Source organism: Xenopus laevis, chromosome 4L, assembly GCF_017654675.1.
Source record: "Xenopus laevis strain J_2021 chromosome 4L, Xenopus_laevis_v10.1, whole genome shotgun sequence".
Lineage (NCBI taxonomy): Eukaryota > Metazoa > Chordata > Amphibia > Anura > Pipidae > Xenopus > Xenopus laevis.
The window spans coordinates 404,078-420,818 of record NC_054377.1 but is presented as its reverse complement, the minus strand read 5'-3'; the positions used below and the strand labels follow the sequence as shown (position 1 = coordinate 420,818).

Genomic DNA, 16,741 nt, shown 5'->3' with positions numbered 1-16,741 from the left:
GAGACAGTAGGACAAGATGGAGACAGTAGGGCAAGATGGAGACAGTAGGACAAGGTGGGGACAGTAGAGCAAGATGGAGACAGTAGGACAAGATGGAGACAGTAGGACAAGATGGAGACAGTAGGACAAGATGGAGACAGTAGGACAAGATGGAGACAGTAGGGCAAGATGGAGACAGTAGGACAAGATGGAAACAGTAGGACAAGATGGAGACAGTAGGGCAAGATGGAGACAGTAGGACAAGATGGAGACAGTAGGACAAGGTGGGGACAGTAGAGCAAGATGGAGACAGTAGGACAAGATGGAGACAGTAGGACAAGATGGAGACAGTAGGACAAGATGGAGACAGTAGGGCAAGATGGAGACAGTAGAGCAAGATGGAGACAGTATGGCAAGATGGAAACAGTAGGGCAAGATGGAAACAGTAGGACAAGATGGAGACTGTAGTACAAGATGGAGACTGTAGGACAAGATGGAGACAGTAGGACAAGATGGAGACTGTAGTACAAGATGGAGACTGTAGGACAAGATGGAGACAGTAGGACAAGATGGAGACTGTAGGACAAGATGGAGACTGTAGGACAAGATGAAGACAGTAGGAAAACACTGAGACAGTAGAGCAAGATGGAGACAGTATGACAAGTTGGAGACAGTAGGACAAGGTGGAGACAGTCGGGGAAGAGCTAGACAGTAGGGTAAAATAGAGACAGTAGGACAAGATGGAGACAGTATGGGAAGATGGAGACAGTATGGGAAGATGGAGACAGTAGGGCAAGATGGAGACAGTAGGGCAAGATGGAGACAGTAGGGCAAGATGGAGACAGTAAGACAAGATGGAAACAGTAGGACAGAATGGTGACAACATAGTAACAACATAGTAACAGAAGAGCAAGATGGAGGCTGGTAAAATAGCAATAGAAGGAGAAGATGGAACCAGCAGGGCACAGTTAGACATGATGGTAAGAAGAAATCACAGTTAAAGTGAGACAATTGGGACACATTGTTGTATCCGAGTATCTTTAGTAGGATCTTCCTCATTGGATTGGTCTGTTTTGAATTGTATATATGATATTTGGATATTTCATATTTTGGGTTGGTTTGGTCTATTTTGCACCTCGACCAATGTGAATGGATTGGCTGTTTGTGTCCGACCCCAGTACCATTGGCACTAAGTATAATCTCTTCATTAACCTCTTTACTCTGGTCATTACAGCTCTCTCTACTTTCCATTGGTCTCCTTATGTCCATGTGTGGGAAGAGGGGAAGCGGCTTCATCAATGTGCCCCTCCAAGTGCCACTCCCAGTGGTGGATAGAAATAGCCATTATTTGTAGCAATACTTAGGATTCAGTATTGGGGTCTCGTGATGGGTGAGTGTAATTGCCATAATAAGAGAGTCATTTATGTGGCACCAACATTAGTCTTAGGCGCTGGGTGTCTGGGCATTTGTATAATTCTGCTTATGGAGCACCCCAAAGCTGATTTAGGGGAGTTTAGCATTTAGTGGTGAATAGAGGAACATACACTATGTACCCCCAAATTGTTCTCTCACAGTCAGAGGCAGCAACAGTGTTACCCCCAGAATCTCCTTACTTATTACCAACTGAGGACTTACAGCAGAGACTGAATGGCAAGATTTGTAGCAGTCTCAGTTGTGCCAACATACACCAACGACCCTACACCCCCTATAACATACACCAAAGACCCTACACCCCCTATAACATACACTAACAACCCTACTCCCCTATAACATACACCAAAGACCCTACACCCCCTATAACATACACTAACAACCCTACTCCCCTATAACATACACCAAAGACCCTACACCCCCTATAACATACACTAACAACCCTACTCCCCTATAACATATGCCAACGACCCTACTCCCCTATAACATACGCCAATGACCCTACTCCCCTATAACATACACCAACGACCCTACACCCCCTATAACATACGCCAACGACCCTACTCCCCTATAACATACACCAACGACCCTACTCCCCTATAACATATGCCAACGACCCTACTCCCCTATAACATACGCCAATGACCCTACTCCCCTATAACATACACCAACGACCCTACACCCCCTATAACATACGCCAACGACCCTACTCCCCTATAACATACACCAACGACCCTACTCCCCTATAACATATGCCAACAACCCTACTCCCCTATAACATACGCAAACAACCCTACTCCCCTATAACATACACCAAAGACCCTACACCCCCTATAACATACACCAACGACCCTACTCCCCTATAACATGTGCCAACAACCCTACTCCCCTATAACATATGCCAACAACCCTACTCCGCTATAACATACGCAAACAACCCTACTCCCCTATAACATACACCAACGACCCTACACCCCCTATAACATACACCAACGACCCTACTCCCCTATAACATACACCAACGACCCTACTCCCCTATAACATACACCAACGACCCTACTCCCCTATAACATACACCAACGACCCTACTCCCCTATAACATACACCAACGACCCTACTCCCCTATAACATACACCAACGACCCTACTCCCCTATAACATACACCAACGACCCTTCTCCCCTATAACATACACCAACGACCCTACTCCCCTATAACATACGCAAACAACCCTACTCCCCTATAACATAAACCAACGACCCTACACCCCCTATAACATACGCCAATGACCCTACTCCCCTATAACATACACCAACGACCCTACTCCCCTATAACATACTCCAACTACCCTACTCCCGTATAACATACACCAACGACCCTACTCCCCTATATCATACGCCAACAGCCCTACTCCCCTATAAGATACAGCTAGACAGAGCTGGGGGGGAATCATATAGAAATGGGGTGCTAAGTTACAGCCCATGGCAGATCCAGAAGTGATTGAGGTATAATGAGAATCCAAGGTTGGGTCACTCTCCCCTCTGCAATGTCTTATGGGAAAGTGAGTCTTGTCCTGAGCATCAGCCAATGGGAAGCCAGCGAGGGAGTTGCTCGTTTACATTTTGGGACACTAACGAGGGGCCACTCGGGGAGCAACGACTCAATACACTGGAATAGAAATACTTCCACGTGCTGAGTCACTGCTTCTCTCCTACTTAAAGGGGAACTGACACTTTTATTTAAAAAACCCACAAAACTGTAGTGAGTGTTTAAAGGGGAAGGAAAGCTTTTAAAAGAGGGGTCATTTATTAATTCCCCTAATCCATCCCTCATGAATACAGCACTGAACACCCCCCCTGCACACACACCTGTAATATTCTGAATGGCAAATTAGTGATTGATGTGCATGGCTTCACAGACACCATACAGCCTGCAGCAGGCATCTGACATGTCCATTAGCCGTGCATGGTGTAGCTTTGTGACAAGTGATAAATGAATGGAAGTAAATCGGCTCATTCTTCCAGTGGTTTTTAGGTACTTGACTCTACCCCCCCCCCCCAGGTACAATTAGCTCTGGGCAGACACGTCGGCCTGTGACCTGGAACCATGTCCCTCCCATCAGCACAGACAATCTCACTTTCCTCCTCTTACTTGTCCTTTAATAGTGCAGGAGATTCAGTGATTAGAGGGAAATCAATCCCATTTCCTGGCAGCGCATGGATTCTCCCTCCCACATTATAAATTCTCTCTTTTATCCCATCAGCCCCTGCTCCACTGGAGTGCACAGGCCAATAGGAACGCAGCCCAACTCTCAGTTTCTTTTCCCAGACCCCTCCACAGACTCACCTCAGCCCCTTATATCATAAGTCGGTAGTGATGGGCGAATAAATTTGCCAGGCGCGAATTCGCGGGGAATTTCCACTTTTTGTCACCAGCGAATAAATTTGCGAAACTGCGGCGAAAGGTCGCCAGCGTCAAAAAATTAATTTGGACGCACGTCGGAATATTTGCTCGCGTCAAACCGGTTGCGCGGCAACATTATTCAGACGCCCATTGACTTTAATGCAGGCGTCAAAATTGATGCAAATTGACGCGTTTCGCAAATCTTTCGCCATTTCACGGGAAATTCACAAATTTTTCGCCAAAGCGAAATGAGACAAATTCCTCCATGAATCTACGTCAGACCCCCCAGCCCAACAACTGTATGTCGAGCGGGCTCAGACCCCCAGAATAGAACCCAAGTACCCCCCAAAACAGACAGTGGCCGGGGGGAGAATGGGACCAGCAGGTTGTTCTTGCCCCCCCCCCCCGCCGGGCACATCTGATTCTCATCACTTGGTCATTTCTGCATATTTAACTCTCTCCTCCCCGGCAGCAATAACTGGACTGAGAGTGGAATTGAAATAAACAGGGAAGGGCAATTAGCCTAATTAACCAGGAAGTGAGACCCCAATGCTAAGTATTAATGCTCGGGGGGGGGGATACTAATTTGCAGAGATTCTTACACAGAAGTCGATGTGCCGAGCGCTTGAGGGATCTGTTGCCATAGAAACTGCAGTAACAGTCACTTTGCTCCCAAGGAGACACGAGTCCTTCATTAAAAACTGGAGCCACAATACTGTACCCCCCCCCCTTGTATCTCCTATACTGCCGGGGGGCTGCACTTGGGGAGGGGGGAAATCCTGAAATTCTGCACCAATTTATAAAGATCAATAGAGAATGGGCTGCGGGGAGTAACCCCCTGTGTTCCCTTTATTTATCTCCCCGAAATGGCGATTCATCAGGATTTCTCATTAATTCTGTCCATTTTATTTCTCTTCTTCTCACAAAATACCATAATAACCCATAATATTCTATATTCCTATCTCCAGTAACCCCAACATCTATTCCCTCACCCCCAACAACCCCATCATCTATTCCCTGTCCCCCAAGTAACCCCATAATCTATTCTCTGTCCCCCAACAACCCCACACCCCAAGTAACCCTATAATGTATTCCCTACCCCCAATAACTTAATTTTCTATTCTATATCCCCAATAACCCCATAATCCATTCTGTCTCCCTCAATAACCCCATGATCTATTCCTTCTCCCCAATAACTCCCACTGGGGCCATAGAACAATCACAGTTCTTAGTGCAGACCTGCGGCACATGAGTGCAACCCCCTGGCCCACTGGGCCTTTCCTTCTCCACTCCACCTTAAACATGTACTCAGCACTACTATATAACCTCATTTTCTGAACGACTCCACAGCACAGCTCGTCTCTCCTCCCATTCCATGTATCGGATCTAGAACTTTGCAATCCCTCAGCCAATTCATTGTACCTGTTCTAGAACATTTGCTTCTCTCAGTCCATTCATTGCATCTGATCTAGAACTTCACAACACCTCATCTCATTCATTATATATGATCTAGAACATTGACATCCCTTGGTCAATGCATTGCATATACTCTAGAACATTGACTTATCTAAGGTCATTCATTGTATCTGATCTAGAACTTCACAATCCCCAGTCCATTCATTATATGTGATCTAGAACATGGACATCTCTCAGTTCATTCATTGTATCTGATCTAGAACATGGGCTTCTCTCAGTCCATTCCATGTATCTAGTCTAGTCAGAAATGGAGACGCTGATTGGTTCCTGCAGCATCATGGGAGGCAGAGGATGACATCACAGTTGTGCTAGGGAGCTAATGGGCTACTTACCCTTTATATCAGTAGTGAATATATATAATATATCAGAGATATTATAGGAGGCTTCATCCCAACCCCCAGTCACCCCAATTTCCCCCACCTGTAACTAATCCAATGGGGCCCCCGCTGGGACCTGGTTGTGGAAGCGCCGACAAGTCAAGGTCATTGTTCTTACACAGACCAACCGCATAGAGGACTTACATTAGGAACAAATCACCCCCCTCCTTAGAAACAAGCAAAACCCTCATTGGCTGAAGGATGAGATTTAGGAATTGGGCTCAGAATCAGAAATCCACATACGTGGGGGGAATGAACCCCAATTCAGTCCAATGAGGGACAGTGCCCCCCCCCCCGTACCCCGGGTTCTACAGACACTGTCACTCCCTAAATGAATGAAAAAGCAACTTCTCTAACAACCCCCCTAAAGCAAAACACTCCACAGACACCCCCAAACATGTTTCCCAGCCTGTGCCCCCCACACAGCAGCTGAAGAGATTATGGGGGCGGCAGACAGAGGAACTTTATATAAGGGAACCAGGTGTGACGCTTCTATTCACAGGTGATAATTACCTGTTACACAAACACTGCCCCCCCCCACTGGATTTCCTTCCACTGTAACTGCAACTCTCATGGCCCTTGTCCCCCCCCCCATTGTCTCCAGCCACTTGTTCCATTGCATTGAAGTCTGGCGGGTCCTCACCTCCCAGCGCAGGTGGTAAAGGCTCAGCGTAACCTCAATGGAGATGGGGGATTTGACCCAAGTACTGACACGTGATACTGATGCCTCCGACTATTTCATATTTAACTCCCCAGCTAATTACACGAATATTAATCATCCCTATTCTGCTTCTTCTTCTTCTGATAGCGCCTTCCTCTACTACTATCACCTGTATCACCTGTATCACCTGTATCACCTGTATCACCTGTATCATCTGTATCACCTGTATCACCTGTATCACCTGTATCACCTGTATTACCTGTATCACCTGTATCACCTGTATCACCTGTATCACTTGTATCACCTGTATCACCTGTATCATCTGTATCACTTGTATCACCTGTATCACCTGTATCATCTGTATCACTTGTATCACCTGTATCAACTGTATCAACTGTATCACCTGTCTCACCTGTCTCACCTGTATCATCTAGAAATCACATTCACCTGGACTGCTGTAATTATTGCTTTTTATTCAGTACAATAGATTTAGCCCATTCAGCTCATTATTATTAGTATTAGTAGTAGTAGTAGTAATATTAGTATTGTTATTAGTAGTAGTAGTAGTAGTATTATTCCACAACACAGTGAAAAAGACTTACAGCCTTAATCATGATGCCCGTGTACAGGAGGGGCCACAATAAAGATGAATAGATTCTGGGGGGGACACACAAGAGCTAGGGGGACCCTTATACCAGGGGAATGGGGGGGCTGGTAGAAGCCTCTGCTCATAGAGCAATGGAGGTAAGGACAGTGGGGTAATAAGACTGTACCAGGGGAAGGGGTATAAAAGTATTGTGCCAGGGGAAAGGGTATAAAATGCCAGGAAAAGGGGTATAAAATGCCAGGGGACGGGGTATAAAAGTCTTGTGCCAGGGGAAGGGGTATAAAATGCCAGGGGACGGGGTATAAAATGCCAGGGAAGGGGTATAAAAGTCTTGTGCCAGGGGAAGGGGTATAAAATGCCAGGGAAGGGGTATAAAATGCCAGGGGACGGGGTATAAAAGTCTTGTGCCAGGGGACGGGGTATAAAATGCCAGGGGAAGGGGTATAAATGTCTGGTGCCAGGGGACGGGTATAAAATGCCAGGGGACGGGGTATAAAATGCCAGGGGAAGGGGTATAAATGTCTGGTGCCAGGGGACGGGTATAAAATGCCAGGGGAAGGGGTATAAATGTCTGGTGCCAGGGGACGGGTATAAAATGCCAGGGGAAGGGGTATAAATGTCTGGTGCCAGGGGACGGGGTATAAAATGCCAGGGGACGGGGTATAAAATGCCAGGGGATGGGGTATAAAAGTCTGGTGCCAGGGGAAGGGGTATAAAATGCCAGGGGACGGGGTATAAATGTCTGGTGCCAGGGAAGGGGTATAAAATGCCAGGGAAGGGTTAGTTAGAAGAAAGATAACCAGACCGGGGCTTTGGCACAATAAAGGGGTGATGGGAAGAGGGACAGGAGCGTCTGTGGGAAGAACAAGGGGGGCCCTGGCAGTGGCACAGAATTGGGGAGTAGGGGGAAGAATAAAGGGGGGACACACAGGACTTACCCGGGCATATCGGGAGGAATAGGGGTCCTCAAACAAAGCCCAAATCCGACGCTGCCACTTTCTCCAGAAGCCCCCGGGTCTCCCATCGGTGGGGTCGCTGAGTGCCAGGCGTTTGCTCATCTCCAGCTCTTCTTCTCCATCCGCTGAGTCCCCGGTGGGGTCTCCGACCCCGTCGTCCCCGTTACAATCCACAGGGCCGCCCCCAAAACTGTCGAGCGCTTCCTCCGCATCTCGGTGCTGCCGGTAGTTCATCCAACAACAGGGCTCCACGTCGGTCTCATCGATGCCCCAGAAGGCGAGCTCCTCCTCGTACAATGGGCCACACACGTCCGCGGGGCAGTGCAGTTTGCCGGTCCGGTAGTAGTTGAGGATGTGGGCGAAGACCCCCGGGTGTCGGTCGAAGAAGAACTCGTCGGCCCGCGGGTCATAGTCAAAGTGGCTTTGGGCATCGGGTTCTGCGAGCCAGGCGAGTCGGGTGCCGGGGAGGGTGCGCAAGGTGCTGCGGTAAGTCTGGTGCCTCGTTCCACCCACATTAATCACCAGACGATCCGTCTCGTCCCCTTGGCCCATGTCGCCCGTTGGGCATCACTCGTGTGTGTGCGGATCGCTCATCTCACACCTGCGACTTGCAACGACCTCAGCAACAGCCGCGCAGCTTCAGCAACAACAGATTCTCAGCGCAGCAGCCAATGCGCGGCCGACCCCGCCTCCTACCCCCGACCACTGGGGCAGCTCCTCGGCTGCAGGGAAGGGACCAATAGTCAGACAGCTTCCCCACCCACGCCTGCGACCCCACAGGGACACCCGGCGACCCCAGTGCCAAGGAAAGGCCCAGACTCTTATTTCTCTGTGTCAGACACAGGGGCAGTTCTCTGGGGTCAGACACAGGGGCAGTTCTCTGGGGTCAGACACAGGGGCAGTTCTCTGGGGTCAGACACAGGGGCAGTTCTCTGGGGTCAGACACAGGGCAGTTCTCTGGGTCAGACACAGGGGCAGTTCTCTGGGGTCAGACACAGGGGGCAGTTCTCTGGGGTCAGACACAGGGGCAGTCTCTGGGGTCAGACACAGGGGCGTTCTCTAGGGTCAGACACAGGGGCAGGTCTCTGGGGTCAGACACAGGGGCAGTCTCTGGGGTCAGACACAGGGCAGTTCTCTGGGTCGTGTCAGACACTAGGCAGTTCTCTGGGGTCAGACACAGGGTCCAGTTCTCTGGGTCAGACACAGGGGCAGTTCTCTGGGGTCAGACACAGGGGCAGTTCTCTGGGTCAGACACAGGGGCCAGTTCTCTGGGTCAGACACAGGGGCAGTTCTCTGGGGTCAGACACAGGGCGCAGTTCCTGGGGTCAGACACAGGGGCAGTTCTCTGGGGTCAGACACCAACTCTGGGGTCAGACACAGGGCAGTTCTCTGGGGTCAGACACAGGCGGCAGTTCTCTGGGGTCAGACACAGGGGCAGTTCTCTGGGGTCAGACACAGGGGTTTCTCTGGGGTCAGGACACAGGGGCAGTTCTCTGGGGTCAGACACAGGGGCAGTTCTCTGGGGTCAGACACAGGGGCAGTTCTCTGGGGTCAGACACAGGGGCAGTTCTCTGGGGTCAGACACAGGGTCAGTTCTCTGGGGTCAGACACAGGGGCAGTTCTCTGGGGTCAGACACAGGGGGCAGGTTCTGGGGTCAGACACAGGGGCAGTTCTCTAGGGTCAGACACAGGGGCAGGTCTCTGGGGTCAGACACAGGGGCAGTTCTCTGGGGTCAGACACAGGGGCAGTTCTCTGGGGTCTGTGTCAGACACATGGGCAGTTCTCTGGGGTCAGACACAGGGTCAGTTCTCTGGGGTCAGACACAGGGGCAGTTCTCTGGGGTCAGACACAGGGGCAGTTCTCTGGGGTCAGACACAGGGGCAGTTCTCTGGGGTCAGACACAGGGGCAGTTCTCTGGGGTCAGACACAGGGGCAGGTCTCTGGGGTCAGACACAGGGGCAGTTCTCTGGGGTCAGACACAGGGGCAGGTCTCTGGGGTCAGACACAGGGGCAGGTGTCAGTAGTGGGGGAGGGGGAGGTAGAAATGAGGTGCTGAAGGAACAGCTCCAGGGAAATGAGTTGAGCGCAGACTGGAGGGACAGTTCCTGGGGGGCAGGGGGTGAGACCATTACTTACAGGCGTGGGGGGGGGCAGTTAATTGATTTTATACCTGGAGGTGGGGAGAGGGGTGAGGAAGGGGCAATTAATGTGACAGTACTGAGGGGGGTCCAGTTTATGGCTCAGTCCCTGGTGCTGGGGGTGGGGGGCTGGAAGGGACATTAGACGAGTCTTGGGCACACAGCTGACACTCAGTGCAGACAATAATGACACAGATCCAATAGACGGGCACTGGGTCACGTGTTACACCGGCACATCCACATCACTAATGGGGCGCGACCCCTGGAGGAACCGACTCCGTCCAGTGAATGAGGCGCTGGGACTGACTGAGCATGCGCACAACGCCCCGAGTCTGACACTTAGGGAAGCCCGGGGGTCCTAGCGCTGGAATTCTCTCACCTGCACCTGGGTGGGGGGGATTCACTAAGTTAGGGGGGTCCCAGTCACAGACAAGAGCAATTACTTTATTATATGTGTTACCCATAATCCCCTCTGCTACATCTAGTTATTCACACTCCCTTCTTCTATATAAGATACCCCCAAATATTCATGTTAGCCCCCCTTCTGACCTGCTATTAATCCATTTCCCCAATCCCCCTAAATATGTCTTCCCCATATATTCTTTTTATTTCCGATTCCCCAAACCCCCCAACTAAATACTCTCATCTCCTGTTGAGTAAATTCCTGCTAAATATCTACCTGTATCCTGACTTACATCTTCCCCTACTTTCTCCATCTTCCCCTACTGTCTCCATCTTGTCTTACTGTCTCCATCTTGCTCTACTGTCTCCATCTTCCCCTACTTTCTCCATCTTCCCCTACTGTCTCCATCTTGTCCTACTGTCTCCATCTTGTCTTACTGTCTCCATCTTGTCCTACTGTCTCCATCTTGTCTTACTGTCTCCATCTTGTCCTACTGTCTCCATCTTGTCCTACTGTCTCCATCTTGTCTTACTGTCTCCATCTTGTCCTACTGTCTCCATCTTGTCCTACTGTCTCCATCTTGTCCTACTGTCTCCATCTTGTCCTACTGTCTCCATCTTGTCCTACTGTCTCCATCTTGTCCTACTGTCTCCATCTTGCCCTACTGTCTCCATCTTCCCTTACTGTCTCCATCTTGACCTACTGTTTCCATCATGTCCTACTGTCTCCATCTTGCCCTACTGTCTCCATCTTGTCCTACTGTCTCCATCTTGTTCTCCTGTCTTCATCTTATCCTTCTGTCTCTATCTTGCCCTACTGTCTCCATCTCGCCCTACTGTCTCCATCTTGTTCTACTGTCTTCATCTTGTCTTACTGTCTCCATCTTGCCCTACTGTCTCCATCTTGTGTTACTGTCTCCATCTTACCCTACTGTCTCCATTTGTCCTACTGTCTCCATCTTGTCCTACTGTCTCCATCTTGCCTTACTGTCTCTATCTTGCCCTACTGTCTCCATCTTGTCCTACTGTTTCCATGATGTCCTACTTTCTCCATCTTGTCCTACTGTCTCCATCTTGTCCTACTGTCTCCATCTTGTCCTACTGTCTCCATCTTGCCCTACTGTCTCCATCTTCTCATAAATCTCCATCTTGTCCTACTGTCTCCATCTTGTCTTACTGTCTCCATCTTGTCTTACTGTCTCCATCTTGCCCTACTGTCTCCATCTTCTCCTAAATCTCCATCTTGTCCTACTGTCTCAGTTTTGTCGTATATTCTCTTTTGTGCCCTACTGTCTTTAACTTGCCTTAATATACTGTCTGTGTCTGCTCTCCCAATATCTGTGTGAAGGCAAAGTCATGAGACCCCAACACAAAACGTAGGGTTCATGGACGTAGGGAGATGCTGGGGCAGTTACAAGATGTTGGTGGTGTTGGTTGAATGAAGTGAATGATGGTTGGTTTTTATCTGGGAGGTTCCCATAGTAACTGTGTGGTGTCTCTTCTCAGGATCCTCATGTTTGAGTTTAGCAGGAGGCAGGTTGGAGAAGCAATGGCCATTGCCGGGTGCACTTCTTCGGCACAAGGAGAGTCTGTGAGCCACACACAAATCTCCTGCTCCACCTTCTGTTTAAACAGAGCATAGACATGTCTACATGGCAGCTCCCTGCACCAGTTTCATGGCTCCATCTAGTGTTTCTTTTCAGTACTACATCTGTCACCCAATGGAGACTAATGATAGGGTTCATTTATAAATACAACTCTACACAAACTGCAATTTTATTTTATTATTTATTGTTTTATTGAGATTTGCTGGTGACGTTTTCAATAAAAACAATAAAAACCAAAATCCTACCCCCCCCCCCAATATGAAATAAGAACTTGGTCTGGTTTCCAAACTATGGGAATAGCCCTATGTGGGACAACACAAACTTTGGGGATGAGATGGGCCCAGCCTGAGACTGTAACCTTGTTATGAGCTAAGGGGGCCCAGTCTGAAGGTCAGTTAGGGGGAGATTTGGGGTGAGTGCTTATTTGTACCCTGGTACCCCTGGAACTATAGCAGGGTGACACCCCAATGTTTCTATATATCTGTAACCTTGTTATGAGCTAAGGGGGCCCAGTCTGAAGGTCAGTTAGGGGGAGATTTGGGGTGAGTGCTTATTTGTACCCTGGTACCCCTGGAACTATAGCAGGGTGACACCCCAATGTTTCTATATATCTGTAACCTTGTTATGAGCTAAGGGGGCCCAGTCTGAAGGTCAGTTAGGGGGAGATTGGGGTGAGTGTTTATTTGTACCCTGGGTACCCCTGGAACTATAGCAGGGTGACACCCCAATGTTTCTATATATCTGTAACCTTGTTATGAGCTAAGGGGGCCCAGTCTGAAGGTCAGTGAGGGGAGATTTGGGGTGAGTGCTTATTTGTACCCTGGGTACCCCTGGAACTATAGCAGGGTGGACACCCCAATGTTTCTATATATCTGTAACCTTGTTATGAGCTAAGGGGGCCCAGTCTGAAGGTCAGTTAGGGGGAGATTTGGGGTGAGTGTTTATTTGTACCCTGGGTACCCCTGGAAACTATAGCAGGGTGACACCCCAATGTTTCTATATATCTGTAACCTTGTTATGAGCTAAGGGGGCCCAGTCTGAAGGTCAGTTAGGGGGAGATTTGGGGTGAGTGTTTATTTGAATAGCAATTCCAACTGGGACTATAAATGTAGGGTTTGTGTGACTCCCTGTACTAAACCCCATGAGTTTGAGGCAGAGGAGGGAAGATGATTGTGTAGAATTGGGGAAGGGTTAAGGAGGGAAGGGTTAAGGAGGGAAGGGTTAAGGAGGGGGGGGCCCTTGGGATAAGATTTGCCAGTCAGGGGGGGGAGGGAGGGTGACAAAGTCATCAGGTTTATAAATAAGGTTCTTTATTTAGAATATTCCCGCAGTATAAATATATAAAGGAGCATCTGGCACAACACAACAAGCACATAAATAAGACTCATTTCTCGCACAATCGCTTCTTATTTACAAATCTATAAAAAATCTTATAAAAAATGGTCCTAAAGTTTCCTTTGGCCTCAGGGGGGAATTTCCCCATTGTCCGTATTCAACACAACATTGGGGGGTCATGTAACCCCTAAGGATCCAGAATGGTCTGTCCTTCACCACCAGCCTCAGTCTGATTGGATATTGGGAGGGGTTCGGTTATTTACAGGGGAAATATGTCAGAAACCTCTGGCTGGAACAAACCAATAAATAAAGGGGAAGTTGATGGATTGGGAAGGAATTAGGAGAGAATCCAGTTGATGGAAACAAGTGACCAATAGGGGGCAGACTGAGGCCTATAAGATCTGGTAGATGTTGCTGCTGGGGTCGTGGGACAGTTGAGTGCAGGAATTGCCGGGAGAAGAGATGGGGATTCCTCTGTCGCTCAGTGTCTCCCCCTGCAGAGGAGAACAGGGACTGCCCTCGGATCCACTATCCACAGAGATGGGGGCGGGGCAGCTGGGGCTTTGGGTGGAGATTCGCTCTACGATGCTGGAGAGACAGTCGAGGCTGGAGATCATTGAGCTCTTCCCAAGTCTCACGTCTGAAAGGAACAAACAGAATTAGGCTCTTTCTCTGGGGGTGTCCTGCCCCTTTAAATCCGCTGGGGGTGGGGTTATACAAGGCAGTGGGTGGAGTTACACAGGGCACACTGGGAGGAGTTAGACTGTTGTCTACACAGGAAGCAGTAGGAGGGGTTTATGTAAAATAGCAGGAGGGGTTACACAGTGGGAGGGGTTAGAAGTGCACAGGGGGAGGAGTTACAGAGTTTATAGTGGGAGGGGTTACACAGAGCATGGGGAGGGGTTACAGAGTAGGAGGGGTTACATGTGCGCAGGGGGAGGGGTTATAGAGTTTTTAGTGGGGGCCAGAACTCACCATTGGGGCTGTCAGTGTAGAAGTTGCTGTCGTAGCTGTTTCTTCTCCTGGAGCTGCAGGGGGGGCTGTTCTGTAAAGAGACAAATAACGACGTCAGTCACTGCCCCAAATCTGCTAACTGACCCCCCCATACTGACCACAAGAGCCTCTGAGTGAGGGACAATTAGGGACCCAGTGGAATCACAGATCAGATTGACTGGAGACCCCCCCCGGGACAGAATAAATGTGGGGGACACTGCTCTTGGGGGGCCCAGGGAGGGGTGTTTGGATCAGACCCCCAATCAGATAAAACAAAATGCAGAGATGTGGGGGGGTGAAATAAAACAAATTCATCCACTTTCACTTTTCCGCAATTTCCTGGAAATGAACCACAAATTTATCCTCACGGGGGGGGCAGTTCCTCACTCCCCCCAAAATGTCTTGTTTATCCGTCCGTTACTATAAATATATGGGGGCAAAGCAAAGAGTGGGGGGCAGTTACAGTGAAAATAGGGTCACGTCGCACCTTTACTGACTGTCGGGGGCTAAAGGGGAAACAACCCCTCCCTTTGCTGATGTTCAAATCCCCCTCAGTGATCTCACCAGACGGCTGGGGGGCCGTGCCCCCTCTAATTAGCCTGAGACAGAGGTGAGAATGACTGGAACCCCACAATCACCTCCCTAACGACAGACACAGTGTATATTGAATATAGAATATATGGGCCACTAAACTCTCTGATGGGATCACACCCCAAACCTGCCCTTTCCGGGGGTACCAATATGAGTATTGGGGTGCAGATAAGACTCAGTGAGTATTGGGGTACAGAGAAAACTCAGTGAGTATTGGGGTACAGAGAAAACTCAGTGAGTCTTGGGTACAGAGAAAACTCAGTGAGTCTTGGGGTACAGATAAGACTCAGTGAGTCTTGGGGTACAGAGTATATTCAGTGAGTCTTGGGGTACAGAGAAAACTCAGTGAGTCTTGGGGGGTACATAGAAAACTCAGTGAGTATTAGGGTACATATAAGACTGAGTGGGTTTTGGGAAGATACTGGGAAAAGTGAGTAGACTGAGTATGGGGGTAGAAAGAAGAGTGGGGTGCCTCAGAGATTGGGGGGCACTTACCATGCCGTCGGAGCAGTTGGAACTGGGGCTGGAGGCATCGGAGTCCCCACTATAATGTTCCATATTGGGGTACAGAGACTGTTCCTGGTCTCGGAGCAGAGTTTGGAGACTGTCGATGTAACTAATCGCGTTGCGCAAAATGTCCACTTTGGGGAGTCTCTGGTTGGGGTTGGTCGAGGTGCATCGCTTGAGGGTCTCAAAGGCGTCATTGACTTTACTGAGCCTCCTCCTCTCCCTCATGGTGGCGGCCCTCCTCCTGTCTGCGCCGCTGCTCTTCCTCTTACAGGCTTTACACGCCCACAACAAGCACCTGCCCGCCTGATGGTGCCCACTGGGGGCCCTCACGTGCTCCTCCTCCTCCTCCTCCTCGTGCCGGGGGCCCTCCGGCTTCAGCAGAGTCACGTGCACCAGCCTGGGCTCCAGCTCTTCAAAGAAACTCATGTCGGACGAATTGAAACAGGGGTCGTCATAGAAGTGGTCGGGGGTCGGGAAGGCGCAGAGAGATCCCTCGGTCTCCTCCATGTCCCTGAGTGCTGGGGGCAAGAGCTCCATAGAAACAGCCGGGGGGTCCCACAGATCCACAACTCGGGGGTCCAGGCCAAATACCCGCAGTTTGGAGCAGAGACTTGACTTGTAGCAGTTGCTCCTCTCAGACACCTGATGCCCCTCTGCCCTCACTCTATTTATAGCAGCACTTTAAGGGGCGGGGCTCCTGTCAGTTCCACCGAGGGACCAATCACAAGAAGTGGGCGTTGTCTCCCTGGGGTTCAAGCTGCTCTCTCATTGGCCGCTGGATTAAACCCCAAGTCAAGTTGCCGCCTGACAGTTTCGCGTCTGGAACTTGGAGGAGATTCTGAGAGAAGCAACTGCCGCATTTCTCTATATTTCACCTTTTTCGTAGCCCCACAAATTCCCCCAAACGAACGATCCAAGGAACTGGGGGCTGGGGGGCCCCGGAGCAAAGATTTCGTTTTCTTCTTATTTCCCAATAAAAAAACCAACTGGAGCCCCCCCCCCTGTCTCCCCCACAGTAACCGGGACATTTGACTTCCCTTCAATTTCTCACTTTTACAAACAAACGAAATTCTTTCCCTTTCACTGAAAAAGTCACTTTTAGCCCTAAAATCGTTACAATTGATTCCAATTCCACTTTCCCTTCCCAGTCCCAACACGTCCCTTTTAACCTCTTCTGCCCCAAATATTCCCACTTGTCATGAAATGAGGTGTAAAGTGTCCCCCAGTTTATTCCCCCCCCCCATTCCTCTTCCATTCGCACCGTCTGGGATCGCAA

At 49.7% G+C, this 16,741-nt stretch overlaps 2 protein-coding genes across 6 annotated transcripts in view; both read right to left on the bottom strand.

Annotated features, from left to right (window-relative positions):
• LOC108713698 (potassium voltage-gated channel subfamily C member 1) overlaps positions 1 to 8,595 on the bottom strand; it is a 36,286-nt gene extending 27,691 nt beyond the window's left edge. For 2 of the 5 annotated variants that reach the window (XM_041589635.1, XM_018257207.2), the window contains exon 1: positions 7,871 to 8,594. In XM_041589635.1, coding sequence (XP_041445569.1) covers positions 7,871 to 8,440 — 570 coding nt within the window. In that variant the 5' untranslated portion in view covers positions 8,441 to 8,594. Of the gene's footprint in view, positions 1 to 7,870 lie in introns of all 5 variants that reach the window. The other 3 variants (XM_041589633.1, XM_041589634.1, XM_041589636.1) reach the window with 3 other exon arrangements.
• A 4,734-nt stretch (positions 8,596 to 13,329) lies between these two features.
• On the bottom strand, positions 13,330 to 16,095 carry myod1.L (myogenic differentiation 1 L homeolog). The gene is given in 3 exon segments (NM_001087823.1): positions 13,330 to 14,011; positions 14,347 to 14,416; positions 15,451 to 16,095. Coding segments are annotated over 3 exon segments (870 nt in total). The 5' UTR covers positions 16,003 to 16,095; the 3' UTR covers positions 13,330 to 13,763.
• Between the last annotated feature and the right edge of the window lie 646 nt (positions 16,096 to 16,741).